Here is a 27,366-nt window from a genome sequence, read left to right on the forward strand (position 1 = left end):
GCTCGCACATTTTTCAGTGCTCTGCCCAGCCTTATCTCTATACCCCCCCTTACTCCACAGTTATTCTATTTCACAATTTGTCATGCTGCAACGACAGGCTGAGGCAACGGGCACTATGCTGGTGCCTGTGAGCCGAGCCACTCAGAGGTTGAGATAAAGCTAAGCTGACAAGTGGGTTCAGCTGCGTCACAGTGTCCTTTGAAACGTTCTCAGAAAAGGAAGAAAATGAAGTCAAGGCATGTTCCTCCAGAGGTAGTCCCCCTTTACACTTCACCCCTTGGCTCCTCCTGGCACGCAGCTGCTGGCTTTTGCCTCAGGCGGCTTCACCAAAATTGTGCTGTGTTCATGTTGCAAACTTAACACGGAGGCAATGAAACAGCACATTCACCCCGAGGTCACGAGTCGAAAACCACAGACCACCATCCAACGCTGTACTGAATAGGCATAGATTCAACAAGATTGAGATTTTCATTTTTCTGATATTTCAACATCTCTACTAATAAATTTCAGCAAGTAGACAGAGCCAAAGCTCCTGAGCTTTGAACTATCTTAGAAAAATAATCCTCATTTAACACACACACACACAGGTGTGCCAGAAGAAAGCTCACACCATTCACTCTCTGGTGGATAAAGACAAATCCATCTCCCTCTCATGTTTCTTCCCCCACACAGTCTTTCTTTCCCTTAATGCCCATCCCCCCTCCCCTTCAACTGAAGAGTGCCCTGGTAAATAATTGAGGCATATTCCCCCTCTGCTACTGTAGCTTCCATGCTTTTTTTTTTTTTTTTTTTTTTTTTTCCTTTTTTGCATTTTCTGGGTCTCACCAATAGTTTGTTATTCCAAAATAAGAATCCAGAATAATGAAGTGATACAGACAGAGGAGGTTGAGAATATATTACATTTGAGCACTGATTAATGGCTTACGCTGCATACAGCCTGTGTATCAGAACATAAGGATCCTCAGGGAAAATACAAATGCAAACGTGGGTCTCTACATAATGAGCTAAAGAACTATGATTTTTACACGCGTCTGTGATTTAACATTTGACGCCCCCTGTGTGCTTCTGATTTCATTTTGAAGACTCCTTTTTCAGCCAAGTGAGCTGGCCAACTCAGACAGTTTATAATATATGTGGCAAATTCTGGTTATACCGCACCTTTTCCAGGTACCAAAAATATAGCGCTGAATTATATAAATGATACAAACGAGGCATCAGTGCTGTTAAGTTTCTCCTACAAATACAAGCCGCTCCAGAACTGTTAAATCAAATCCCATAACTATACTGAAGAGTGCTTAGAGGAGATGTCATTTTTACAAAAAAACATTGTGCAGTCACACTTCATGTCTCCATTAATTCATAAAAAATACGACACAGGAAATCTAACCTGACATTATTTTTGAAGCTGCAGTGGCAGAAAACTGAAGCTTTTCCAGCTGAGATCTATAATCAAGTGTTTGCTGACCCCTGCTGTCTAAAAGCATGAACTCGCTTCTCTGCAAATCACTGGTACTGCTATCAATTGGAAACACTGTGTTGGTGATTTGATTTATAACTGGTATAACCTTTCACAAAAGTATCAGTGTCTCTCTTCAGTGGTTAAAACACAGACAATACTGAGACTCTGCACTTTAATTATGCACATGAATATGTGCATAATTAAAGAATATATGAAAAAAGACAAGTAAACTGCTGAAGGTGTATCTTGAGCGTCTCTTTTTTTTTATAAATATTTGAATATTTACATCCAACCATAAAAATCATAAACATAATTTAATTAAAATCTATATAAAGAGAAGGAACAGAAGTTAATCAGAGAGCTGCATGACATGTAGCTCACTCAATTGCACCAGTCAAGAAAAATCTACACACAAGAAAAGAGGATAGGCAAAAAGGCTGAAAAGGTAAATGCCTGAGATTAAAACATCATTTTGTGTGTGTACTCATCTCAACCCAAATAAAAACATAAACCCCCGAATTCCAAAGTTAATAAAAAAAACAAAACCACGTAATGGATCCGTGTGAACTCCATCGCAGACTTTCTTTATCTAACAGTGTTTCATGCTGTTTAGCAGTGAGGAGCAACAAAACTGAGTATTATTCACCTTTGGCTTTTTAGTGCAAACTAGGATGAGTTTTAACAGCAACAAAGACTCAGCTAAGGCTTCCTTCTGTTTGATGTTGAGACATACAGTGCACCTAAATTATAGAATACATTCATATTGTTACAGCTGTCTGACCACCTTTCCACTCAACGTACCATCTTTCTTAAATGTGCAATTCAGCATGCAGCAATGGCACTTTTATGTAAATAAAACTCTTCTAAATTAAAAATATTTCCAGTGAAGCAACTTACAGTCACATGGGGAAGCTTTTCTGTATCATGGTGTGCTCTTAATCTTTTATGCAAGTGAGCTTGAAAGTTAAATTAGTTACTTGTTGTCTGGTACAGCAATCCTCTTAATTGTCTGTCGCAGCAGGCTCCGACATCTCCTCCTCCGTAATACTGGCTGAGAGAGAGGGCTCACAGCTCACATTTTGCATCTCTGGGGTACTTGTGTCACACAGGTTTTCTGTGGCGACTTCAAGGCCAGCAAGGTCATCTGCAGCATCTAGAGAAGGTGCTGTGACCAGGCCAAGAGCACGCTCCTGCTCCCTTTCCTGGATGTCTGACGCTTCTTTCTCCTCTGGAGATGAAGGTCTTTGGAAAACAGATGAGTTATCTGTAAAATAAATAAATAAGTGGAGTCAAGGGAAAATGTTATGCCCCATTAGGTTGTTTAATAATGCTCTGCTGTTGCTATTTTAGTTGTGTTGTAAATATCTCATCAAAGATATTGTTTTCTTCATATGTTTAGACTCTTTTCATCTTTCAGGAACAGAAAATATTGCACTAACTTTGTGATTAAATGGACCCAGAAATGCAAGATGTGCCAGCATTAGGTGGTTTCGACAATTTTTGTTTTTCTTTTCAAGCCAGATGGCATTGAAAACACTTAACTGCCCTAATTAGCAAAACAATTCAATCACTTGTAGAGGGTGTAAAGGTACTTACCCATGCTACACTGATCATGAGTGTCATCTCCATAATTAGCAAGCATGGAGCTCTGGCCCATGTCATTGGTGGAAACCATGTCTGATAAGTCTGGAGTCATTGTTTCGGGTATGTTGGAAGTATCTGCAATAGGACAAATGCTCATTAATTTGAGGGAAAACATACAGCATAGATACAGCAAACATACACCTGGATCAGACACTGAAAACAAGTTCATGCTTCTTAAAATTAGACCTGGTTACCTAAGTCTACTGCTGGCTGTGTGGGTGAGGTTACAAACAGGTCTTGCACAGCTCCTTCGATCTGATTCAAGCCTGTTTCACTGACACTAGAAGGGCTACATTCAGCCGCAGAAGGCACCTGAAGAACGAGAACTTCCTTTCAAACTTGACTCAACAAAAACCTCCACCAAGGAACATTTAATAAATAAAACAAAGAGTGATATGATAACCTGTACCTCAGTGTGGTCACTTGCAGCCAGCTCTTCACTGCTGCCAGTGACTGTGGATTGCACAACATTTTCATTCAGATTTTTTGGCTGAGCTGGACGAGTTGGGATCCTGTGCAAGTAGCCATAGCCAATACCACAGCCTAAGCTAAAATGTAACACAAAGAAGATAATCATGTGTACTGCAAATAACATGACGAGAAATGGCAATATGTTAGTAATACGCACTTTAGTTTGAGGACAAAATAAATATGTACCTTCCCTCTCCTCCCCATGCTCCATTTGGAGTCACCACTACCTCTCTGCATTGATCAGATAGTGTATTGTACACTAGCAGCTTCAGAGGTTTCCCCTCATTGGCTTCAATCAATGAAAAGAAATCTTCAGACTGAAGAGGTTAGAAAAAAACATATAACTTATTCAGTATGTCTGTCTTTAAATATCAATTTATCATGAATAAGAGCAGAAAACAAGTAGGCTCACATCTTGTAACACCTGGTCAGCTCCCACAATGAAGTCATGATGTGCAATAAGGCCAGCCAACGCTGCAGGAGAGTTAGCTTCTACATCCTACAAAGGAAAAGAATGCTATTAACACATTTTTATTTAAAATACTTAAAAATGTTCTGTTACTCCTGTCACTACTCATTGATCTTCTAATTTCTTACTACTTTCTAACTTACAATAAAATACTAAAAGAAAATGTGCTGACTATCATCTCATAATTGGCAGTAAGCTGTTTTAAATCAAGGTCAGCAAGAGGTTGCCAGATGCTGCTTAAACAAAGAAAGATAAATTTCACTTACCAGCACGTGCCAGACGTTCTCATTGGCTCCTTCAAAGCTGCAGAATCGGACACTCGCCCCGAGCAGGCCCTGACCGCCCCACATGTTACTGGGTGTCACCTCCAGTTCTCTCACCCGCTGGGTTTTAGAGTTATACACTTCAAGTTTTACCGATTTTTCTACATTGGCTTTTAGGAGGTCTTTGAGCAAGTCACTCTCTTTATTCTGGAGAAAGAGAGAAATTTTGAACAACCCAGCTGTGACGGCACAGATGGCGGAGCAAACTTCATGTAAAAGTACACGGAATGAGATTATGGCAGCAGCCCATGTGGCCACTTTTTCTCCTGAGAGTATAATACAGGTCTGATGTTCACATTTTATTGTAAGGCAGCAAAGATCAGCGTCATGTTGGGTTTGCAGTAAAACACAGCACAGACATACGCACACCATAAAAAAACATCTAAAATTATATCAAAGCAAAAAAAGAAAGAAAGAAAGAAAGAAAGGAAAAGAAAGGGAAAAGGAAATAAAGGCATCTCTTGTTCAGATTCCCTCAGCTAAAAACTAATGTTTATCATTTGGTGATATTTTGACATTGAGCCTTGCTACATATCAAAGCTATTCTTGACTTTAGCATCATAGGAGTCTACTCACAAGTCGGGCATTTCCTATAGAGAGGATGAAATCAAAGAAGGGCTCCAGACCAGCCTTGAGAGCAGGTGAATCCTCTTGAACCTAAAAACATATTGAGTACAATGTCACAGGCGCCCCCGTGTGTCAACTTAACGTATTGCAGTCGTTAGAATTTGGGGCTCCACAGTGCTAGATATCGCACAGCAGGTGTTCCTCACATGTTGACAAGGCTGATGTGTTGCTAGTATCAGTACAAGAGCGAGTATCAGTTTCTGCAGTGAGAACTAAACAATTACAGTCTGTTGCAAAGCTTACTACCTTGGGTGTGTGCCAAATGCCACCTCATCATGGGCGGACACCGTGAAAGCTGACCACGGTTTTACGAATTACTGTTACAGAATTATCTGTCACATTGCGTTTCTTGATACATAAACACGGCAATAATATATGTTCAGGACTCGCATAATTAGCATGGATAACCCAGACACAAAAAGTGAGCTGAAGGGGAGAAATAAATGTCATGTGCAACCTTGCACTATGCTAGCTACAACCGGCTACAACGTACCCCGTGGACATGATAGCCACTGTTTGTTCCACCGTCCGACAGAAACGTGCTCTGCGGTAGTCCCATTGCCTTTAACAGTCGCGTTTAACTAGCACCGACTAAATGTCACTGAGGTAGAGTAATAATAGAAGGCATTACTAAGGGCTACTCAGCTGATTTCTAGCTAGCTTGCGCAAAGAGCTGAGACAGGTAGACAGCAGGCACCGGAGGGCTAGGCAACGCTAATAAATAAAGATGCCAGAAAAATCGATCCTAATCTGGGTTTGATGGCCATGACGATGTCACGCAAGCTGCGTTCGATTAGCAGTCCCTGACTGGCAATGGTACGCGGTTGCCTTAGCAACGCTAGTAAAAAAAAAAAAAAAAAAAAAACCCTATATAATCTCATTCATGAAAAGTGTACATTATACATAATGAATTTGGATATTATATTTCTTAGAAAAATTTAACACTTGCTGTGTTATAGCCTATTTCTCATAGAGCATGATTTTGACTTGGATTTAGCTTACAGTTAACAGCAGGTAAGATAATGAGATAAAGAAAGATAATGAAAGAAATAGAGATAAAAGTAATAAACGTAGCCCATAGGTGTACTTGTAATCTGTTTTGGTAAATTAGTTACCAGGGATTTTTTAAATATTTAAAAAATAAATCAGCATTATCTGAAAGTAAATTTGCTCTTATATTTAATTGCTTTACAATAATAATAAACTATCTCTGCCCAACACAAAATAAACCAAGCCTTTTCAATTTAGATAAAGTTACCACTGAACATTGTGAAAATATGTTCATTTGGCTGGAAAGGCTGGAAAGAACAAGTACCATCGGGAACACTGAGTGCCACCTCATCTGGCTACAGATCGTATGTGCTCTGGCAAACCTTAATCGCCAGGGATAAGTTTTAATCACACACCCAACACTGAAATCGCTCACCATATTCCCACAAAACATGATGAAAATAATAACTTACCTTGCATGGCATCTTCTGTGTAGAGATGCAGCCAAAGTGTCACAGTAAAGGATGAATAACGATGTTGAATGGATTGTATTTTTAGATATTTGTATGTATTTAATTTTATAAAATACTACCTCCAGATATTTCTAAATGTAATTGGAGGTGCATATAGTTATTTATGTTTGTGCATAAAATTACACATCTATATCTTTGACAGAAATTAGAATATGGCTGTTGTTTACAATATGGGGTGAATAAAGTCAAGCACTATGGCACTAGGCTGTGGAATATTTTTTCCCATTCATTGGCTGTTGATCAGTTTAGACAGTTATCTGTAGGAAAATTCGTGTTTGAGTCTCGCACATGAATGCACCTGCTCTTTTCCCACCATGATAGGAAATGTGAGCTCTTGTTTTCAAGGATTCCTAAATGAATAAAAATGCGAATATATTGACCATATTACTGTGCCTATGGATTTTGAGAAATTTACATGGTTGCTGACTCCCTGTAGAGAAACCTCACACTTTTCCAACTTGTTCCTGTACAACGCGACATAGTGTACATTCAATCTGAAATAATCTACATGGATTGCTGATACTGGCAGATAACTTCATGGTTGGCTAATAAGTGATGGAGGTCTTCCCGTCTCAAAGTGATATAAATAGCCGAAAGAAAACTGCATCTTTTTTCTGTACTGTTCCAACATGATTTGGCTTGTGGCTTTTCTGTCGTGTGTCGGTAAGCTTTGCAAGAAATACATCAACACATTCATCAACGCTAGACTTTTTTAGAGCCATCTGTGATTTTGTGAACATTACAGCAATGTTACCACTGTGATCTCTTTTCATGTTCACGTGTACACCAAAGGGCTGATTTGTGCTGAGGCACCCTTCAACCACAATGTGCACAATCAGAGGGTCATAGGTGGCCATGATGCCAAACCCAACACCTGGAGATGGCAGGTAAAACCTAAGTGTGCATTTTTGATTCAGTGAATGTACTAAACCTTAATATAATTTGGTCTCTGTTTTCTCCCAGGTCTCTCTCCAGTTTGACTCATACAATGACGGGTCATACTACCACATGTGTGGAGGCACTATTGTTGATAGTTTCTTCGTCGTAACTGCAGCTCACTGTATTCTCAGGTTGGGGCCCTGAACAGTCCTTATTGGCATCAATATACACCTATCACTTGTCCATTTGAACATGTAACATCTAGATGTCTATCTTAAGTAAACTTTGTGTGTTTTTGTCTCCTATGTTCCTGCCAGCACTGATGTCAGTCTGTATCGTGTGGTGGTGGGTGAGTATAACCTGTACGAGTATGACGGCAGTGAACAGTTCATCCGCATGGAGAAGATTATCATCCACCCTGACTGGAATGGAGATCTTGGCAAAGGGTGAGGCCACAGCAAGTCCAGACCACTTCTCTCAATTTAGTTCCAATTTAAAAAGGCCAGCTGTTGAAAAACAGCTGGAATTCACATTAACAACTGGGACCAAATCCATTACCACTTTCTCTTACAAGTAAATGGGAGCAGAACTACAGTTTCTTTTCACCTGTGTGTTGATTTTAAAAGCACTTCATCAGTTGTGGAGCTACCACAGATTAATTACAGCAAATAAATTGCACTTAAGCTTTTTCAGGATTTTGCTTCTATGTGGCACAATTACATGTTTTCCTATTCCTCTTAGAAATGACATTGCTCTCTTGAGACTGGCTAATCCTGTGTACGACAATGGCTACGTGGCTATCGCTGACCTCCCCTACCCTGGCCAGATGCTGCCTCATGGTTTCACCTGTTACATCACCGGTTGGGGGCTGATGGACTGTGAGCTGACACACACATGTTTAAATTTACATATTAATGTGCATTTAATGAAGAAAATCTTGGGCTCTCTTTTAACTTTCTGTTTTCACAGATGGAGGGAGTGTCCCTGCCATTCTACAGCAGGCTCCCATCAATGTGGTGGAGCATTCAGTCTGCTCCCAGCCTAACTGGTGGGGCAGCATTGCTCTGAGAACCATGGTTTGTGCTGGAGGGGATGGAATCATATCAGGCTGCCAGGTACAGTAAACATGAATGGCAGTTCTGTCATGAAACCAGTTTGACTCAACCCCAGACTAGAAAGCACATGTATTTACTTATCAGAGATTGTCGTTCTGACAACAATACCAACATCACCAGGAATTATCCTCCCCACCCAGCAGATATCTGATTAAGAAAAAGCTGTATAAAAGAGGCCGAGTAAGAGATAATGTCCTGCTTCCCACTGCATGGTCTTCAAACTCTCGTCTCGTATCTGTTCTTATTACTACTTGTCTCAGGGCGACTCTGGAGGTCCACTGAGCTGCTTCACTGACGGAGCTTGGAGAGTCCATGGTGTTGTCAGTTATGGTCCATCGGGCTGGTGCAACCAAGTGTCCAAACCCACCGTCTTCACCAGGGTGTCTTCATTCCAAGACTGGATCTATTCGGTAAGCCTCCAGTAACCTCTAAGATGTAATTCTCAGTATGTCAACATATTTCAGCTGTCTGACTTTTCTTTCTTTGTATGCTTTCTTCAGGTTATTCAGAGTCATTAGATGATACGGTGGTTTGCCCATCAAATGGAACCTGAGAAATAAAATTCATAGTTGAGCAGTGGATGTTTGGTTGTAGTTCTTAATTCAGCCAAAAGGGGGCAAAAGTGCCTCATGTTTACACTAAGCAGGACTTGGGCTTTGATGCATTTCTTAGAACTGTTGCACTTTCTCACAGTCTCAGAGATATATTTCTTACTGGATACATTCTCTGTCGTACTTTGTTTACAACCAGCATATCTGCAAACGGGGCCACAGTCAAAGGGTTACTGGGTGAATAGCGACAGAAGTAGGAAGGGTTACAATCCTAAGGTAGGGGTTGCAACCCTTTTAAGTTGCAACCCCAGAAGATGGAAAATTCCTGAGGATGTTATTATGGATGTTTTAAACCAAACACAAAAGGGACTGGACTTCCATTAGCCGAAAAGGCTTGAGTAGAATGGAGGTAAATCTTTTTTGATGTATCAAAGAAAGCCAAGAAAGAATTCTTGAAACCTCCACTTAAAGACTTTGCCCTGACGAGAACCAAATTTTCTTAATTGTGGCCAAATGTGAACTATGTGCAGTCACAGGCCCAATGTTTCTTCCTTGCCTGGAATTTCTGGCCATATGTTTGTGGCGTAGTCAGGAGGCTACAGCATTACGTCACATAGAGTGGGTGTTTTTCTCTTAACCATAGAGAACAGAAACCACAGATGAATTCCAGTGGTTTACACAAAAACACTAAAAGAATGCCATTTCAGTGCATCTAGTGTGAACTGTGTCTTGTCTTTAATGATATAGAAAATATAATGGTTTTGGTATTTGAGGCCAGGACCCACCCTTTATTTTTCCTCAGTTAGGAAGCTAAGACTGCAGTAAAATATAAAACAGATAATCAAAGAAAGCAGCTTTATGGGCACATTTGCCATTGTTGCATCCAATTCAGACATCTTTCTACGATGTCGTCTTGTATCTCTGGTGGGCTCAGTTTTTAAATGTAAAGCTGACAGAGAACGGGCAATGGTCAGAATTTATACACTGCTTAACACACAACCTGACCAGTTTGGACTCTCTTAAGAATAAATGGGAAACAGACCTAGACAAAATAATTCCAGAGGCAATCTGGGAAAAAAAAAAAACACACAGAGAATTTACTCCTCCTCAGTTTGCCACAGGCAAACTGTAGTTCAGTTTAAAATTGTACACCATCTTCATTGGTCCAAAGATAGATTATCTAAGATTAAGATGGACTTGGACCATACATGAGATTGACGCAAACAAGCCTCTGCTACGTTGCTACATATGTTCTGGTCATGTCCCAAGCTTGATATATTTTGGCAATCAATTTTCGAGACCTTCTCCAGAACATGTGGGAAAAAAAACAGTAGACCCACCTCCATTCATTTCACTGGCGTGGGCCCCGGTGGTCTCTCTTCTCAGTGGGTGCAGTATTTTCTGTCCAAATGGAAAGAGGCAGATTAGAGACATCATTTACCATTAGAGACATCATTTAAAAAAAAAAAAAAGAGCAATGCAGACTCAAACTTTTACACTGCTGTATTGGTACACTTACCTAAAGTAAAGGATCTGAACACTTCTTCCACCACTTCATAAAACAAATCAACAAAAGACAAACATTTAGAAAATGGTTTTTTTTTTATTATTATTTGGAGGGACAGGCTGTCAAAATGGCTTAGATGAAAGAAACTGTTTTTGAACAGCAGGTTAAAGTGTGAATATGTAAAAAATAAAGCAGCTTTGTTTGCTCTGCAGGACCATTCAAGCAGAAATATGTACAACACAAAAGGCAAAAAGTAAGACACGTTCTTTGAAAATAAAATAAAAAAAGCTGTACTGTAATACATTACATTGATAAACACTCACTGTTGCCATTTCTTCATGAGAATTGATGTTTTGTACAAGAGAAACAAATGTTTGCTTGCAAAAATCAGTGCCCCCTTCATGGCATAAGAACATATATTGGATGGATTTCAAAGTAATCAAAAAGGCAAAAAGCGAATAATACATTTCCAACGTGCTCTCCGCACTTTTCAAAGTATACAATTAATTAGAACAAGTTTTAACAAACAGGACCTGCATGCATAATTTCTAAAGGGTCCAGAAAGGCTGTTGAAACAGTTGTAGAAAGGGTGAGATATGTACATCAACTCTCTAGTGTCCCTCAACACAGGTGACAGCACAATCACCTTTGAAAGGTCTTGTTCTGTAATTAATGAGGCAACTCTTCCATTTTCAGGGTTTGTGTGTGTGATAAAAATTGTATAATATATGCAGTTTTTATCCACAAATCCCTTCACATGTGTAATTTATAACATGTTGTAACCCAAGTCACAGACTTCCAAAAAATTCAGAGTACAATCAAATTGATCTTTGCAATTTACTCAGTTTTAGTGGCATTTCGCTAAGACCTCTAACCATAAGACTGCCTATGAAAAATACTTCAGAATGCTAGAGAGCGATAACCTTCATAAGTATACATTTCTCTATAATTCATATATTACAAAGGTTGTCCCAGATTGAAAATTACTCATTTTGCTTTCTTAATAAAATATTCAATTTGTCAGTGATTAGAATTCTTTTGTCAACCTACATAAATTAGTTACAAAATATTAGTGTAATTTTCTATGGTTACATTATAGGCAGCAATACAATAGACCCATAATTTAGTTTCAGTGATTAGGGAGATTCCACAGTTTTCAGTCCCAAAGCTTAAATGGAAGCACTGTGCACACACCACTGGCAGGCATGGCTCCCCTGATAAGCAGGCACATCCAGTAAAATTCACAACAGCCCATTTTATTGCCAAAATGTCTTAACTTAAATAACTAATGAAATAATGACATAATAAGTTACCAAAAAATGTTAAATGTATAAGAGAATAGATATTAAATACTTTCTGATGGACTTGTGGTCCCGTTTCCCATAACAATGCCTAAATGTGATATGGAAAAAAGGAAGGAAGATTGCACTTTCAGGCGAAAATATCAAACCACAGTGCTTCTTGAGTGAAAGTAGGCTTTATCTGAAATAAATAAAATTAAATCATAAAGGAAATAATTTAAAACAAAAGTAATAAAGATAATACAGCTACAGATTTTAATGATATGAGCCATTGTTTCTAGTTACCCAGCTCATAAATAAGAAACTCCATAATTTAGCGTTGAACTGTTGAATCGACCCCATACAACCAAAACAATGCCTATTCATACATAACTATTTTCACAGATAAAGTGCTGATCGAGGAGCTTTTAGGGGATTTTTTTGTACCATATAAGACCCTTGGGAGAGATCTTGAGGAGAAAGAGTCCACTAGCTTCAGGATACAACACAGGGAGGACCCCACCTACTCAAGTCATCTGGGTGTAAGCCCAAAGGGAGGACATGAACAGGACTATGTTGTGATTTAACTCTGGTTTCATATGAAGGCCATCACAGCAATGGTCACCATACATTGCCTCCAAAAGCTAGAAAGCTAGAAAAAATCCCTGAGGTGCACATTCAGCTGTGTTGAGATACCCAACCTGGCCCCAGTAAAGGTTGATTCCTGTTTAGCATATGGTTGGTGATCTTGGTTTGGTTAAAAGAGCTTTCTTAGAAATTGAGAGCCATCATTGGTTTCTGTGGGCCTGGTAAAAACTGATCTCGATTCAGTATCTTTTCACTTTTAACACTAGCTGCCATCTCACACAGCATTAATCCCAAACTGCTTTGCTAACATTTTGAAGGCAAGTCTGGAATTTAAACATTTATTAGGCAAGAGGGAAATCACAGCTTCCTCTAAAATCAAACATGTTGACATTGACATCTTATGTGCATGTTCAGTCCCCTTCCCAAACCCCCTTTTTTTCCTTGCACTGTCCGAACATTTTCACGTTTTGTCAAACTTTCACAGACTCCAACACAGACAATTTCATGGCTTCCTCCAACAGCTGATTGTCTGTAAATGTGGCAGGGGGTTCTGGGACGGACTCTGAAAGGCCAATCAGTGACTCTAGGAGGCAGGTCCCGGGGTCACTAGCTGCAGGGAAGCTGGGGTAACTAGGCAACTGAAACGGAAAAAAGTTGTCCATGGGTTCGTACTCCTTGAGGGAGTTGTAAAGCGAGCTGGAACCCAAGCAGGGGAAACCGTCAAAGAACTCCAGGTCTGACTCCGAGGAGAGGCTCAGGTCCATGTTATAGCTCGCCGAGCGATCAATGGTGGGGGAGGGTGTGTGTGGCACACTACTGCTATGGAATAGGGCATTTCCCTGGTTGGCGTTCTCATCCAAAAGTTCTGAAATGGCTGTTGCTCGATTGTCTGTGTTATCGTCTGCAGAGTCCAACAGTGCAGCGTCTATGTTGTCATTCTCATCAGCAAAGTCCACCATGCTAAAGCTACTAAATGCCTCTGCAGATGGCTGCTGTTGCTCTTGCCGCTGATCTGGGCAGCAAGTGTCTTTACTGTTCTTATCCCCAGAATCCCTGCTACTTCTTGAGCAGTTCTCTGTGTCGCTGAAACTGAGGATACGGCTCAGGCCTTTCTCATCGACATCCAGCTGGGTTTGATTCTCACACGGGCTCTCGCCTGCCTCAGAGTCCTCACTCTGACCCGAAGAGTCCGATAAGTCCGTCATGTCGCTGCTGCAACTGTTCTCTCCAGCTGCCGACAGTTCTGAGCTAAAGGGGAAGGAGGGCACTGCTGGTACCGAGGTGGCCCCCGTTGTCTTCTCCTCCTCCTCCTCCTCTGTGTTCGACTGCTCCTCCAGCCTCTTCTCCAGCTCCAGTTTCATGATAGTGTGGATGTAATGTGTCTGTACCCTGGTGGAGTTGAACTCAATGCGACCCTCCATGTTTCCGCAGCCGTCCTTAGTGCAGCCGCAAGGGAAAGAGGAATGATCCATCTGTAGGAAGCAGAAGAAAACAGTCTAATTAATTGTCAAATACATGTAGCATAAACCCCCAGCTGTATTGTGTCTGGGTGTTATTATTATTGAATCTCTAAATCCAAGTGAGCATATAGTTTTAGGGGATTTTCAGCTCTTACCTGACATTTGATGCCTGCAAGGCTGCAGCTACACGTCTCAGGCTCGCAAAAGCCCTGGCAGTCGCAACCGCAGTTCTCCCTGGAGATCCTCAGCTCATGCAGCTGCCTCTTCTCCTCCTTGTCAATCTTCTTCACACCGGCTGCTTTGAGCAGTGCATAGCGGCGCTTTGACGGGTAAGGCTGCAGGAAAGAGCCTTCGTCGAGGTTGGCCCCACTGATGTCAATGTCCTGCTCAGGGATGTCGTCAACCGTCAGCCGCTCCGCCTCCTCGCTCTCTTGGGTTCCATTCTTAGTCAGCTACAGAGAGCAAAAGAGCCCATGTTTAATTGTTACTTTGGATAACAGGAGGGTTTGAGAACTTAACATGTTTCTGTGCAAGCTTTGCTTACCTTAAATTTGAGAGCTTCGAGCTTCTCTTCCCTGAGCCGGTTGAGGAGTTTTTCCCGGCGAAGAAGCCGCTGCTCCACAGCAAACTCCGCAAGTGTGTATGTGCGGAGGGCGCTGTGGCGCTGCATCATGCCCAGAGTGCATCCTCCTCGACTGGGAACACTGGTGAAGCCCTGGCACCGAGGGAAGAAGAACACGGTCACCTGGTCGAAGGTCACATTGCTCCGCCGTGGTCTCTTGGTTTTCTTAAGAATGGATGTTGCTGTGGATGGAGAAAGCATAGATTTAGAATCCATCTTTTCCAAATAGGAGTTTTCTTTTTGTAAAGAGAATGGAATTGGTGCAGTCTCTTGAATTGCAATGACTGCTTTATGTGCCACTAGATGGCATAATGCCCCATCACTTGAATCCGCCTCATGTGTGCAAACACTGCTGAACAGACTGTAAAAGGACACCCCACTGATTCATTGCCCTAGTCCTCAACCAAGCCTTATCGTGTACCCAATTAAAAGACACTGCTAACAGGAGTCCAACACATTTACATCCTGTAAAGTGAAACCTAAACTCCCAAGAATCCTTTCAGCTTTGCTTCTTGTCCTACTGTGTGACAAAAAAAAACAAAACAAAAAATAAAAACACCCAGCCGAGGAATTTCCCTTTGGTGGCCAACACAGTGGAGGAAGTAGAACTGCCAGGATCACAAACCAGTGAGTTAATGCCTGAGGCTTCCGGATGAGGTGGAGGGTGGAAGCGTAGTTCTCAGGATGGGAATAAAAACTGCCCACCCTGGTCTCCCTGCTAGCTGACAATCCCCACAAATGGTCCAGTAACTGAGAGGAGTCAAAGGTCCTATCGCTGTTAAAAACATTCAGCACCAGCAGCAACCAGCCATCTTTCTATACCCAGACAAATACAATAAAACCATATGGGTATCAAAGTGGAACCATATGTGGGAACAAGCCCAACAAGTATTTAAGCTTTATTATAAATTCCACTTCCTCCGCCCAGGAATATTCAACACGACTTTTGAGCCTCGCTTAAAGACAAGCAACTTTTTCCTCTGCTTAAGCCGCCAGAGCCTATGTTTTTTTTTTCTGTTTGTGTGTGTGAACAGAAAGGGATGATAATACTCTGCATGTGTTGGCCATTACCTTTTATTATGTGGTGGGAAACTCCTTGTAGATTCCTATTTTCTCAGCCAAGAAGCTTTCTTGTGACACACCCTGAACAACTGCCCTCGAGAGTCACAGAAGTCAAACGGGAAAATCCATGTACTTGGTGTGATAATTGAAGCTCAGAGGAAGAAAATCACAAAACAGCCTTAATATGTAATCTAATCTGCCGCTAGGGGTGATTCAGATGAAATAAACTGCCAGGTTTAGCTACACATCCATCAAATCCAGTCAGGCTTATGACACCTGCAGAAGACAAATGACACCTTCTCCACTGCCTCTAGCTTTGCAGGCCATTTTTACCCCTTCATTTCACAATGGCAAACAACTTTCTGTCCAACACAAACACTGGATTAGAATAGTCCTCTTCTAGATGTGTCTGCGTGCATTCTTTTTTTGATTGTCCTACACCCCCCCTCTTTTTTTTTTTATCCCTTCTCTCAGCCTTTTTCAGCACCTGTGCTGGGTGCATGCCCGGGCTTCAGACAAGGCTCTGTGTGTTCCCAGCCTTGGCAACCTGCCACACTTCTCTTCCTGGCTCCTTGCCCCACCATCCTGGAAACCTCACAAATGTTTGCCCTTCTCCCCTACACTACAATCCCTCTACGACCCGACCGGTCCCCTAAAGGCAAGCAGACGCACCCAGGTCCAGACAGAAACACCCTGGAGCTGCTCGACCCACATCTCTCAAGGTAAGGTGAGGTTCTGTCTGAGGCTGCAAGGCTCTGGGAAGAAGGTGGAGACGGAGCCAAGGTGAGCAGCCACTGCATAATGCGATTAGCCATTTTGCGGCTTTAGGGCATGAAATCAAAAGGGGTATTCATTGCAGAAGTCTGAAATCATTTCTGTGAAGTGTTTCATGGGCTGCCAGCTGCCTAAATTCCTTAATCTCTCCCCCATTTTTATGGGTTTGTTATCAGAGGCTCCTTGGAGCAGTAAAGACAAGGCAAGAGAATGCGTTAAAAGTATGTACCATCAGCTCTTTCTATGATAAACTGTTGCTGGAAGAGGACACTTACTGCTGAAATTTGTTGCTGGGGAGCTGGGGTTGCTGGGAGTGGAATCCAGGGTGTCAGAGTAGCAGCTCTCCCCTTCTGAGTCCCAGCCTGAGCAGGCAGAGGAGAGGGAGGAGGGTGAGGGTGAGGAGTAACATGGGTCCTCATCCACCTCCTCAAACTTCCTCTTGAGAAGCCCACTCATGGCGTTAGTGCGAACAATCTACAGGAAAAAGCAGAAGAAGGGGTAATTAGCAAATTATTTATACTTATATTAATAGATTTGATCATTAAGGATTTTATTAAGAGATAAGAGATTTTATTTTATTAACAAAATAAAGTGTCATTATCTGTATGTTGCATGGAAGCTATTGTGCACACGCAGGCTTTTTTGCAGTGTTATTGGCACAAGCGAGTCCTGTGCTCAGCCATGTGAGACCGTTTGCATCCCAACCTCTTGCTGCACTCAGTTGAGAGTGGGACTTCACCATGGCACAGGAAGCAATCAATCAGGCCTCTTCGCCTATGTCAACAATTACTGGACCCTACACCCTCTTCCAAAGCCCATCAGCTCAGCAAATGCATTGATTAGGGGAAGGACCGAGCAGAGGTGACCAAATAATGTAGCCATAGACATTTAATTTCAATCATTTCCTTTAGGCAGCCATCACTGGTCCTGTTTAATGTGTCCACATGGCCATCATAGTAAATATGTACGACTATGCATAGTCAAGATGTTTTGTAATGCAACTCCTGAATGCATCCTTTCAGAGAGCTCCTGTGAGAGGGGCTGCTGGTCCAGCGATTAAAACAATCAATCCCTTGAGAAAGACAGACGGCAAGACAGACATACAGAGTCAGGCGAAAAAGAGGATCACCAGTTAAAGCTCTTGACAAGAGGGAATACCAGTTACCCTCTAATATTCAAAAACATTGCCTAATATCTGTGAAACCTTCTCCATGTATGAGCTTTATTGATATCTTTAAATCTTATTTTAGTCGAGGAATAATACCCTCAAAGCTCAACCATATCAACCTCCCGTCTCCTCTGTTCCTTCCAGGAAAGAAAAGAGCAGAAACCACTGACATGAAATATTAACATGTTGGATGAGAAGGATGGTTTACTGCTGGTGTGTTTTATGGTTATGGGAAATAGATGCATCACATAGCTCTGACAAACAACGAATAATGTTCTTCACAACTTCTGGGAAGTGCGAGGCAACGGTGACTACTACACAAGACAGGTCATCGTCGCAGTCTGTTGCCGAGCTCCTGCTAACTTAAACAAGGAGGGACGTAGGGGCAGAGGGAGGTAGGAAGTGAGGGGAGAAGGAAGACATGACTGGGCTCTACTCCAGCGTAGACACTCCCTACAATGATGTGGAACAGGAAAGGAGGTTTTTACTTTACCCATAAAGAGATCATTTCACCATCAACTGTTTACTGTCTTCAGAGTCACAGCCAAATCACTTACAGCTGCTGCAGCTTGAGCGTGTTATGTATGCACTTCAGTTTTTGGTTATTTTTAGCTGTTTGTTCAAATATTTGTGTGGTAATACCTATAATTTTATAAAAATTGTTCACTGTCGAAGCTCATTTTTGCACTTTCTGATTCTTTTTTGGCTTCATGGTTTTTTTTTTTTTTGGAGGATAACTGCAGATCAAGGATCTTTAAATTTGCATTTTCACCAAGTTAAATTTAAGTCTTCACCATGTCAGTAATTCAACCAAATAGGGCTCACACACCAAGCTGTTCTACAGGCTGAACTGTCACCACCATTTCTAAGCCAGCAGCTAAATTTACAGATATGTCAGAGATCGTGTAATGATTTTAGAGGAGCTCTAACATCATGTGTGACCTGCATGCCTCGTTTGTCTTATCAGGGTGATATGCAAGTGTCAGCACAAAAAAAAAAAAAAAAAGCAGGTATACAAGGAGGGAGGGTCATTTTCTGCATGCAACAGGGAGCAATTATGCAAAACCAGTCCTCCCTTTGACAAGGATAAAGGAGAAGTCAGAATCAAGGGCAAGAGGCTGACACTTTTGTATAGGGAGTGGGGGCAGCTTTGCAGCTGTATAAGGGGTTATTGTTATTGCTGCAGTCAGATATTGTTGTCCCCAGTGCACGTATGATGAATGAATCACCTTGCAATAGGTCAAGCCGGCTCATACTGTCTCTGCAACAAACAAAAAAAAAAAACCTTCCTTTGCACTGTGACCACCTCAGTGCTTCACACCACCAGTGTTTTACACCACCCAACCGATGAGAAAATCAGTCGCTTAATTCCCACCCATCAGCTTACTCGAGCAGGGAATAATCTCCAAATGCCTTTCACAGCTACTAATATTATCACATCATGGGATTTGCCTTGAAACAGTTTAGAAACACCTGGGTACAGCATCTGTTGCTTACGTATTCACTTATCAGACAACATGTGTGTCCTAAGCGCAGCACCACAGCCTGTACAAATGTGTGTGAGAAACGAGGAGCACACATGGGTTCACCTTACATTTTTTTGCCATTACTCCCACCCCCAATTCCTTGCAAAAAAAAAAATGAAAACAAAGCTGTGAGGCAACCTCAAGGGAGAGCATAGCGCCAGCTAAGCAAAGTCTTTTTAATTAAAAGCTGCAGTGAGGCAGAAGAGGGAGGAGAGGGAGAGAGGTGGGGGGCAGTGGTGTCAGAACTGGGTCATTGTCTCTTGACTGCAGTCTACCTGACACATTGATTTGTTAATCCTGTTCAACGGGCAGAAACAATGGCGAGAGGTTAATCCTGGCAAGGGGACGGCTTGTAGTCAATCTGGAGCTTCTCAGCCTGCTCAGCCGCTGCACCCGCAGAACAAGGCCAAGAGAGCAGGGAGAGCGGACGGAACAAGGGACTGGGGGTAAAAAGACAACAATCATGCAATGACTCATTTGCAAAAGGGTTGAGGAGAAGGGGGGAAAAAAAGAACAAAGATAAAAGCAAAGAATTCAGCACTGGCTCCTCAAGAAAGCACTGCTCGTGAATGTCTGCTCTAAATGGAGAATGGATGTGATCGGACAGCCGAGCCAGAGATGGAGCACAGCATGTTTTCAACGCGCACTAAATTATGCATCACTGTCATTCCATCAACCACACACAGGCAGCAGATAAGAAGCGCATCCGCTGAGGTGCTCCCCAGCCAGTTGTCACAGAGTTGGGGAGATAAATCTGTAGCGAGGAGATTTGTCACCAGAAGCACTACACATCTGAAGTCAGATGCATAACTATGTCAGTCGAATAACATTATCTTGATACATGCAGCTACAGGCTGTTAATATGACTTGAGAATCCCAATTCATTTTTATTTTATCTGCAGACAGCTCCTCAAATCCTTATTAAGGAATCTTAAATTATTTGAACAGGAGGTTAAAAAAATGGTCGGATTAATCAGTCACTCACTAAGAACATGTTAAAAGATGCAATAAAAAATGTATACTATAACATTACTCAACTTCTTCACTTAATACAACTGTATAAAAAAATTTGGATTTTTTAAAAAAGTGGATTAATCCCTACCTTCATCTCTCGTTCATATGTCCAGAAAAATCTCAAAACTTGGCGAAAAAAATGTTTATACGTGTCCCTGCATATGCAGAGACATCAGCTAACAGCCTGTTTGAACTGCCCCTGTCTGCCCCACAGACCAACAGGACAAGTCACAGTTGACTTTGCCCCCTTGCACTGCCTGTCCAGCCCCTTTGCGACTGATAACAGTGAGGGAGGGAGCGACAAGTTGCACTAATCTCAGCCAACCGAGAGCATTTACATGGCACACTGACAACCCTGTGTAGTGTCTGAATGACTGACTGACTGAGTGCTCATAAAATGTGATAATGATGAGCTTGGGAGTCTCTATGTGTGTGTGTGGAAGCGTGTCTGGGCACGCCAACCCCCCTCCCGCAGGCTTCAAGGTATTGCACCTCTCACTTCCAGCTCTGTCACTGAGAAGACAGAGGTAATTGATCAGAGCCATCAAGGTGACAGCGAGCTGGATTCCAGCTCCTGCACAGCTGGCGAAACACTGGCTCATTTCTTAAACTCAGCTGTTAGTCAGAAGCGCTCCACCTGCTGGAACAAAGCGGCGAGAGCTCCTGTTTTCTCCTCTATGAGCCTGTTGTTCTCACTGAAGCCCGAAGCTGGCTGAGACTGTGCCACAGAAACATTCTGTTCCTCTGCCTCGACCCGTGCACACACTGATTCCAAAAAGGAGAGGTAGTGGGAAGAAGGAGGGAGAATCGTACAAAACAAATAAATAATGTCATGTCTCCAAGCCACAGGAATTTCATTCTGGCAGCGCCACTCTCGCTGTAACAGTGGGAGAAGAACACAGGCTCTATCTAACCCAGATGTGTTTTCTACTGCTAACCACTGGAAAGTCCTACTCCCATAAGGCAGCAGAGCGAGCCACCTTTCCTAGCCACACCTGACAGGGTATTAGCTTGCACGTGGACCTCACATGCCCTCAGCTGTCATTAATCTGTTATGCAGGCCAAACTTGAAAGGCCAGGTGATGCCTGCCTGGAGCCAGACTGTGTACTGTTACTGATTTGGGTTACTTTACTCCTACTGTAAACAAAAAAAAAAAAGGCTAAAAACTGATTTTCTCTTTAATTCCTAAGAACTATAGCAGTCAGTATACACTTTTTGACATATTTACAGGGATCAGAAACTGTTCAGTATGTAAAACTAAAGCAAAAGCAAAGTTGAGAAAATCTCAAGAAAAAAAAATCCATTTGCATTTCAGTGCACAAGCAGCAAAACATGCAGCTTTGGGTGTGTGATTGTATATGAGCGTGTGGAGGAAGGGAGGAGGTGGTTTTAGGTTCAGGGGTCGCGCTCCAGTCTGGGACACTTGCAGAATGGAATGCTGGGAGAGGACAAAGCAGATGGGAGCTCTCCACTTGCTGTGTGGGAGACCGTCAGCAGAGTCCCTGCAACACCCCCCTCCCCGTCTCCGGGCACAAAAGCGTGGGGCCATCCTGCGTGACCAAAATGAAGCAGGCACAGAAAACCTTGTCTGAACCCAGCACTGCTGTTGCTGCTGCTGCTGCTTCTGTTGCCTCTCCCAGCTGGGGAGACAGATACTAAAAGTGTGTGTGAGCTTCCTGAGGTTGTGAAACATACACTGCAGTGCACAGGAAGTGGCCATCCAGATTATCTATGCTGTGTCTGACAGCTGCAGGCACCACAAGGTTAGCTGAGTACAGGATCATATGATGAAGAGGAGGGAGTCAGGAGATCGATGGTGTTTGTCGTGGTCAAAATTACTCCAAATAGTGCACAAAGCTTTTGGTGCCTGGGCGTCATTTAAGTTAGTTTTCATGAAGGGGCAACACACTGGTTTATTATTATTATTATTATGTGGAAACTCTGGTTGCAAAATGTGAACTAAATTGGAAAATGATGTTATTGTGAGCTGAGATAAAGAGTTACTTAACATCATTGCACATTCCTTGGAAAAGAAATTCACAGCATCAAGTGCTATATTCGCTCCCTGTAAACAAAGGATCATTCAGCTCTCCGTAGCCTAATTCCAGAAAACATGATTCCAAAAATGATCCGGGTGAGGTCGCGCTAGAGACGATTAAATTGATTCAGTCGCTTTATCAAAAGCACACAACGCCTGGCTCCTTAAAACAAGAGGAGCTCGGACTTCAGTGTCATACCTGAAAAATGCATTCATGACAGGCTTTTTTTTTTCCTTTCCCTCCTATCTGTTTCTCAAATCAACACAAACTTCAGCTATTTATGCGTCACAGTGATTCATTATGATAAGTAAATATATGCATATGCTGTTATGGGAAATTGTTCAAACAATGAGGGAGCTCAACATCCTGGCTCAAGTGTTATCCGCATGAGGTGAACGGTTAAAAAAATAAATAAATAAATAAAAATCAATCAAAGATCAATTATTAAATCTGGCCGAGCTTGCACGTCGTGAGGGCAGCCAGTGCTCTCTCTCTCTCTCACTCTGTCTCTGTCTCTCTCTCTCTCCGTTGACCCGATCATTCCTCGTGATTAATGCTAATTCTAATGACAGCAGTCCTGTCAGCTGTGTGCTCAGATGTAGTGCCTTCAGGAGTCGCTCTAGTTACAAGAGGCGCACCAGCACCGCTGAGGTGAACAAGAACAACTCCACACGGGCTGAATACACAAAGCCGACCTCATCAGTTCAGATAAATGAATCCACAGCCGCGAAACAACACCGAAATGTAAAGCTCAACGCTCCCGACGTGAGCCGGGAAGTTGCTACAAAGCCGAATAATCAGCGATCGATGCATAAATCAATAAGTGAATGGAGCGGATTGTTGGAATCTCGCCCAAATCAACACATAATTTCATTCCTTTGCCACTGTCAGCTCATGATCACCTGTGTTTAAACGACCCGTAAAGCCAGTTAGTTAAAAGTCACTTTAACCAGCAGCCAACCGTGTCAATATTTCACAGTAAAGCGTCAAGTTAAACGAGCACGATTAAATGCAAACTGTGTTTTCAAAGAAATCCAGCCACTAAAACCATTTACAAAATAAAATGTTAAAAATCACAATCATCTTTAACAGCATTTTCTCACGCGGTTACACAAATAGCATATTTAAATGACCCCGACACGGAGGAAAGAACATTCAAACTATTTGGCTTCCCTCCTCCGCTGAGGTTAAACACATAAATTACGCTGTTCAATAAGCCAACAGCGAACTCCCGATTCTGTTTGTACTCACCACCAATTCAAGTATCCGATCACCATTAGTGACAAAATAGCGCTGGATAAACAGCCGATTGGGGCAACGGTGGGAGTAATCCAAATGGCACGAATAAATAAAGCGCTTATCCCCGCATACACACACACAGAGCTCTCGGTGCTATTGTCTGTGTCTCTCGCCGCCGTACGGGGCTCCGTACCAGCTGAAGCGCTTCCCTTGTCTGTAGCAGACTGCCGAGAAGCGCAGTCTTTTTCGTCAGTGGAAAACTCCCTCCTGGCGTCTGGTCTGACGCAGGCGGTGACACAGGGAGGCTGCCCACGCCGCTTCCTGCCCGTCCTCTCCTATGGTACTGTACCCGTACTACCTGCATGAGGACGTACATATGGTCACCTATTGTCTTAATATAATAATAATAATAAAATAATAATAATAATAATATTCAGTCGAGCATCGAGGCATCGAAATAGTGAGGATGAGCCTCTGGTGGTGAGTTAGGGAAGATATTTTGTTGCTAGATTTCACTGGATAGATAGATAGATAGATAGATAGATAGATAGATAGATAGATAGATAGATAGATAGATAGATTAGACATTAGAAACTGAACTAAAAGTTAAAACTTGTATCATACTCTAATTAAATCCAGTGATTGTGCCTGATGACATGCAAGTCCAGCAAAATGATCAAGTGTTCTTTTAAAGGTTGGGAATATTTTATTGCTTCATCTGCTAAATGATTTATTTAGAAAAAAACCCCCACTGGTTTATTTACAGGTAATGTTGACACTATGGAGATACAGTTTTCACAGGAGAGAGACCAAATCTTGGGTTGTAGGTTGTACTGAACTGACAACAGGAGGTAACAGTGAAATCTCAGTTCACTGTCATCCCCCAAAACGTCTCCGATCTCCTGGCAGCCTCCATGAGCCACTTTTAGAGATTCTCCCAGATTCTTCTCTGTGTGAGCTACGTGCAGTGAGAAGTAGCATCATTACTGGACAGATAACATCATCTCTAATTGTGACGTGGGAGGTGCTATAATACTGGCTGGTGTGGCTTATTTCCAGTTAAAGGAAAACACTGACTAAGATCTATGAAATTATGACTCACTTTCTTTTTCATGGAACTTAAAAGCGAAGTCTGGTTTCAGAGGAAACAACTGTTCTTACCATAAAGAAACGGCCATAAACACATTCTTAAAATGATTTGTAGCGCGTTTGATTGAGCCTTTAATGGTTTTAGCTTCTTATTGACAGTTCAGCTTAGTAATGGTCTGACCAAAAAAAAAAAAAAAACTTAACTCCATTTACAGAAGTGATGTTTGCTGAGTATTTGGGCAAACACCAACCACTGAGGAAGACCATAATATACAGCAGGAAGGTCCAGAAAAAGACAGTAAATGGATATTGAGTCCTGATTTCTTTTTTTAGCAACCATTCAGGACACTGAGGTCATGTCCTCTGTGTTTTTAAGAAGGTTTTAGCAACCTTGCGGGAATTAAACTTAAATATTTGCACATGGTGGATGTTCTTCAGGCAGATTCTTGTATTTTCAGACTCAGTATCCGTAAAGGAATAGTTCAAAGTTTTGGGAAACCAGCTCAGTTGATTTACCGAGAGCTCAGTGGGGCGATTAATACCACTCTTGTTTATGTCTGTGAAATATAAGGCAACACCTCTAAAGCTCACTATTTCAAATAATTCTAAAAAGGACATTTGCTATTTTCCGGGGGTTATGTGTTAGAGCATCAAAAGCAACTACATAAATTATTCCTGAGAGAACAAAGAGGGCTTTATTTGGAAAGTGAAAAATTTTATTTTATAATTTCCTACTGATTTCCTCGGAAGTTTCATGACACAAACTATACAATTTGGCTATTTGAAAATATGGGGAAATTGGAGAATGGCTTAAGACAGTAGTTTTATTGATAGCTTTGTCAGCTGGGTTTATAAGCAGTTGTTGATCTTCAAAGGAATTTCCATGAAAGAACTGTCATTCATATAAAACTAGCAGAAAATATAAATGAGCAGCCTACTCAAAACTCAAGTGTTTCACATCAGCACTCTGATGATGAAATTCCACAGTACTGTAATCACTGATGGGATCAATCTGCAACACTCCTTATCCAGCAGCAACCTTAAACACATACACACACACACACACACACACACACACACACACACACGCCCTTTCCTCCTCCGCTGAACTCCTCTCAGGTATTTACAAGTCTAGCTGCCCATGGCTAGCGCACTGAGACGCTTTGCTTTCACTCTCAGCTGGACCTGAACACTGAGGCAAAGTGTTCTGCCAATGTCAATACAGGTGCTTGACTAACATATTTGGGGAGAGGTCTCTTAAAGCTGTGTACATAGAACTATGCTAATTGTCTCCTGCTAATAGAGGGGCCTTTTCTCACTAGCCTGTTGAGCCTGAGGGCCCCATTTAGGGCGTCAGCAAAACAGGAACATCAAGCAGAATGATAGAAGCAATAGTTCCATTATTGCTCTTAGTGGGCCCACGGTGTTTCTGTTTTCAGAAGAAGCTATGTTTTTCAAGTGTATAAGTAACACCTCATGAAAATAACAGAACACAGTATGCAGGTGTGTGGATTTACTTGGGTGGTAGTTTCACCAGAGCCATAAATGAGCATTTAGACAACTGTGAATGATGATGTGACGATGATGATGATGTTAGATAACAGATATTATGGCCTTAGCATTTTATTTATTTATTTTGTTACTGCAACTACAAGAAATGGAAGAAATGTATAGAGCAGCTAGGGGATCAGCCTGAGGGGTCACAGGATGATTAAAGGGAAGGAAAGTTTTTTTCTACTTTCAGAGCATTTATTGTAAAATACAAGACACTTTATGTAAAATTCTTCAAAATAAAACAATCTGTGAAGGAAAATCCATTCTTGTTAAAGTTAAAGATAATAAAATAAAAGGTTAAGTAAGTACATAAGTGAGTAAATAAAGTAAATAAACATTCAGTGGTGCTATCTGCGTAAGGCATCTTTGTTGTTATCTTGGATCAGACAACACATGTCGCAATAATAATACCGTCTAGGGATTTGTTTTTGTTTTCATGTGTCCGAGGTGTGTAATATGGTAGGTGAGGGTGTGTGAAGCAGTAATATTCCAATGGGAGCCTGGGAGTCTGTATGTCCAGACAGACTCCACCCAATTAGCTTCCCTGTCGCCCTGGAACTCTTCAAGACACAACAATGAACTATCCACGGCCCCGAGGACGAAACCGACAGTCACATGAGCAGCAGCCACTGGAGTCACAGTTATTACTGAAGAATTCTGCTCTCTTCACAAAAAAAAAAAAAAAAAAAAAAAACAACGTAAAAATCACCAACATTAACAATTAGCCCTCTGTGTGACAAGTCCCGGAGAGCCTGGAGACATTCTTGCTCACTCTGCCACTTCTGTGATTTGCTTCAGAGTAAAGCCTAATTATAGCAGCAGCGTTGGCCAAGATCAGATCACTGACACAGGTTCAACAATGTTTGTTCGGCTGACACACATTATGTAACATTCAAACCTGGGTAACTTAAAAACTTGCCTTGAGTTGCCTTGCTTTTTTTTGTGGTCTTTGATAAAGTTTCCTTCATGAAGTTCTCTTGAGATAAACAGGAAATGTCTTAGTGGTGGAACTCATACTTTTTATGCTGCCCTTTGAAGTCCCGTGTCAGGCCCATCAGTTCCTTTTTTCATAAACAAGGAAAAGTTCCAGGGAACAGTGCGACTCACACATGTTAACCTCTCTTCTAAGAAAAAGAGCTGTGAGTGTGTGTGAGTAGAATGGGGGGATGGTAGCGCTAGTGCTAAAGCCACTGTGAATCAGGCCTGAATACATTAAGGCCACTCTGTTTAAAAGTGTGCCAAAGAGTTCATGGTGGAAGACGCCCCTCCAAGAGCACAATAATGGGCTTCAATGCTTTCCATCTGCGGAGGGAGAAAGGCCTGTGACTGCACGTGCTGCGTGGAGTGGGCTCAACATTGTGTCAATTTATGGAGAAACTACT

At 41.9% G+C, this 27,366-nt stretch overlaps 3 protein-coding genes across 3 annotated transcripts; 1 reads left to right on the top strand and 2 right to left on the bottom strand.

Moving 5' to 3' along the window:
• Window positions 1–1,707: 1,707 nt before the first annotated feature.
• On the bottom strand, window positions 1,708–5,689 carry LOC121200562 (Golgi reassembly-stacking protein 1-like). Its single transcript, XM_041065941.1, has 9 exons — window positions 5,487–5,689; window positions 4,943–5,023; window positions 4,310–4,513; window positions 3,987–4,073; window positions 3,761–3,891; window positions 3,513–3,651; window positions 3,298–3,415; window positions 3,056–3,178; window positions 1,708–2,723 (listed from the first exon to the last, which is right to left on the bottom strand). Exons 1-9 carry the CDS (start codon window positions 5,550–5,552, stop codon window positions 2,461–2,463), a joined length of 1,212 nt encoding a protein of 403 aa, XP_040921875.1. The 5' UTR covers window positions 5,553–5,689; the 3' UTR covers window positions 1,708–2,460.
• A 1,454-nt stretch (window positions 5,690–7,143) lies between these two features.
• On the top strand, window positions 7,144–9,086 carry LOC121200471 (chymotrypsin-like elastase family member 2A). The gene is made up of 8 exons (XM_041065790.1): window positions 7,144–7,179; window positions 7,309–7,403; window positions 7,480–7,586; window positions 7,713–7,841; window positions 8,137–8,273; window positions 8,365–8,510; window positions 8,771–8,920; window positions 9,011–9,086. Exons 1-8 carry the CDS (start codon window positions 7,146–7,148, stop codon window positions 9,026–9,028), a joined length of 816 nt encoding a protein of 271 aa, XP_040921724.1. The 5' UTR covers window positions 7,144–7,145; the 3' UTR covers window positions 9,029–9,086.
• A 1,564-nt stretch (window positions 9,087–10,650) lies between these two features.
• Window positions 10,651–20,281, bottom strand: csrnp1b (cysteine-serine-rich nuclear protein 1b). The gene is made up of 5 exons (XM_041065506.1): window positions 20,151–20,281; window positions 16,630–16,828; window positions 14,441–14,700; window positions 14,052–14,348; window positions 10,651–13,908 (listed from the first exon to the last, which is right to left on the bottom strand). Exons 1-5 carry the CDS (start codon window positions 20,154–20,156, stop codon window positions 12,907–12,909), a joined length of 1,764 nt encoding a protein of 587 aa, XP_040921440.1. The 5' UTR covers window positions 20,157–20,281; the 3' UTR covers window positions 10,651–12,906.
• Window positions 20,282–27,366: the final 7,085 nt, after the last annotated feature.

This window comes from Toxotes jaculatrix, chromosome 20 (assembly GCF_017976425.1).
Source record: "Toxotes jaculatrix isolate fToxJac2 chromosome 20, fToxJac2.pri, whole genome shotgun sequence".
NCBI classification, from domain to species: Eukaryota; Metazoa; Chordata; class Actinopteri; family Toxotidae; genus Toxotes; species Toxotes jaculatrix.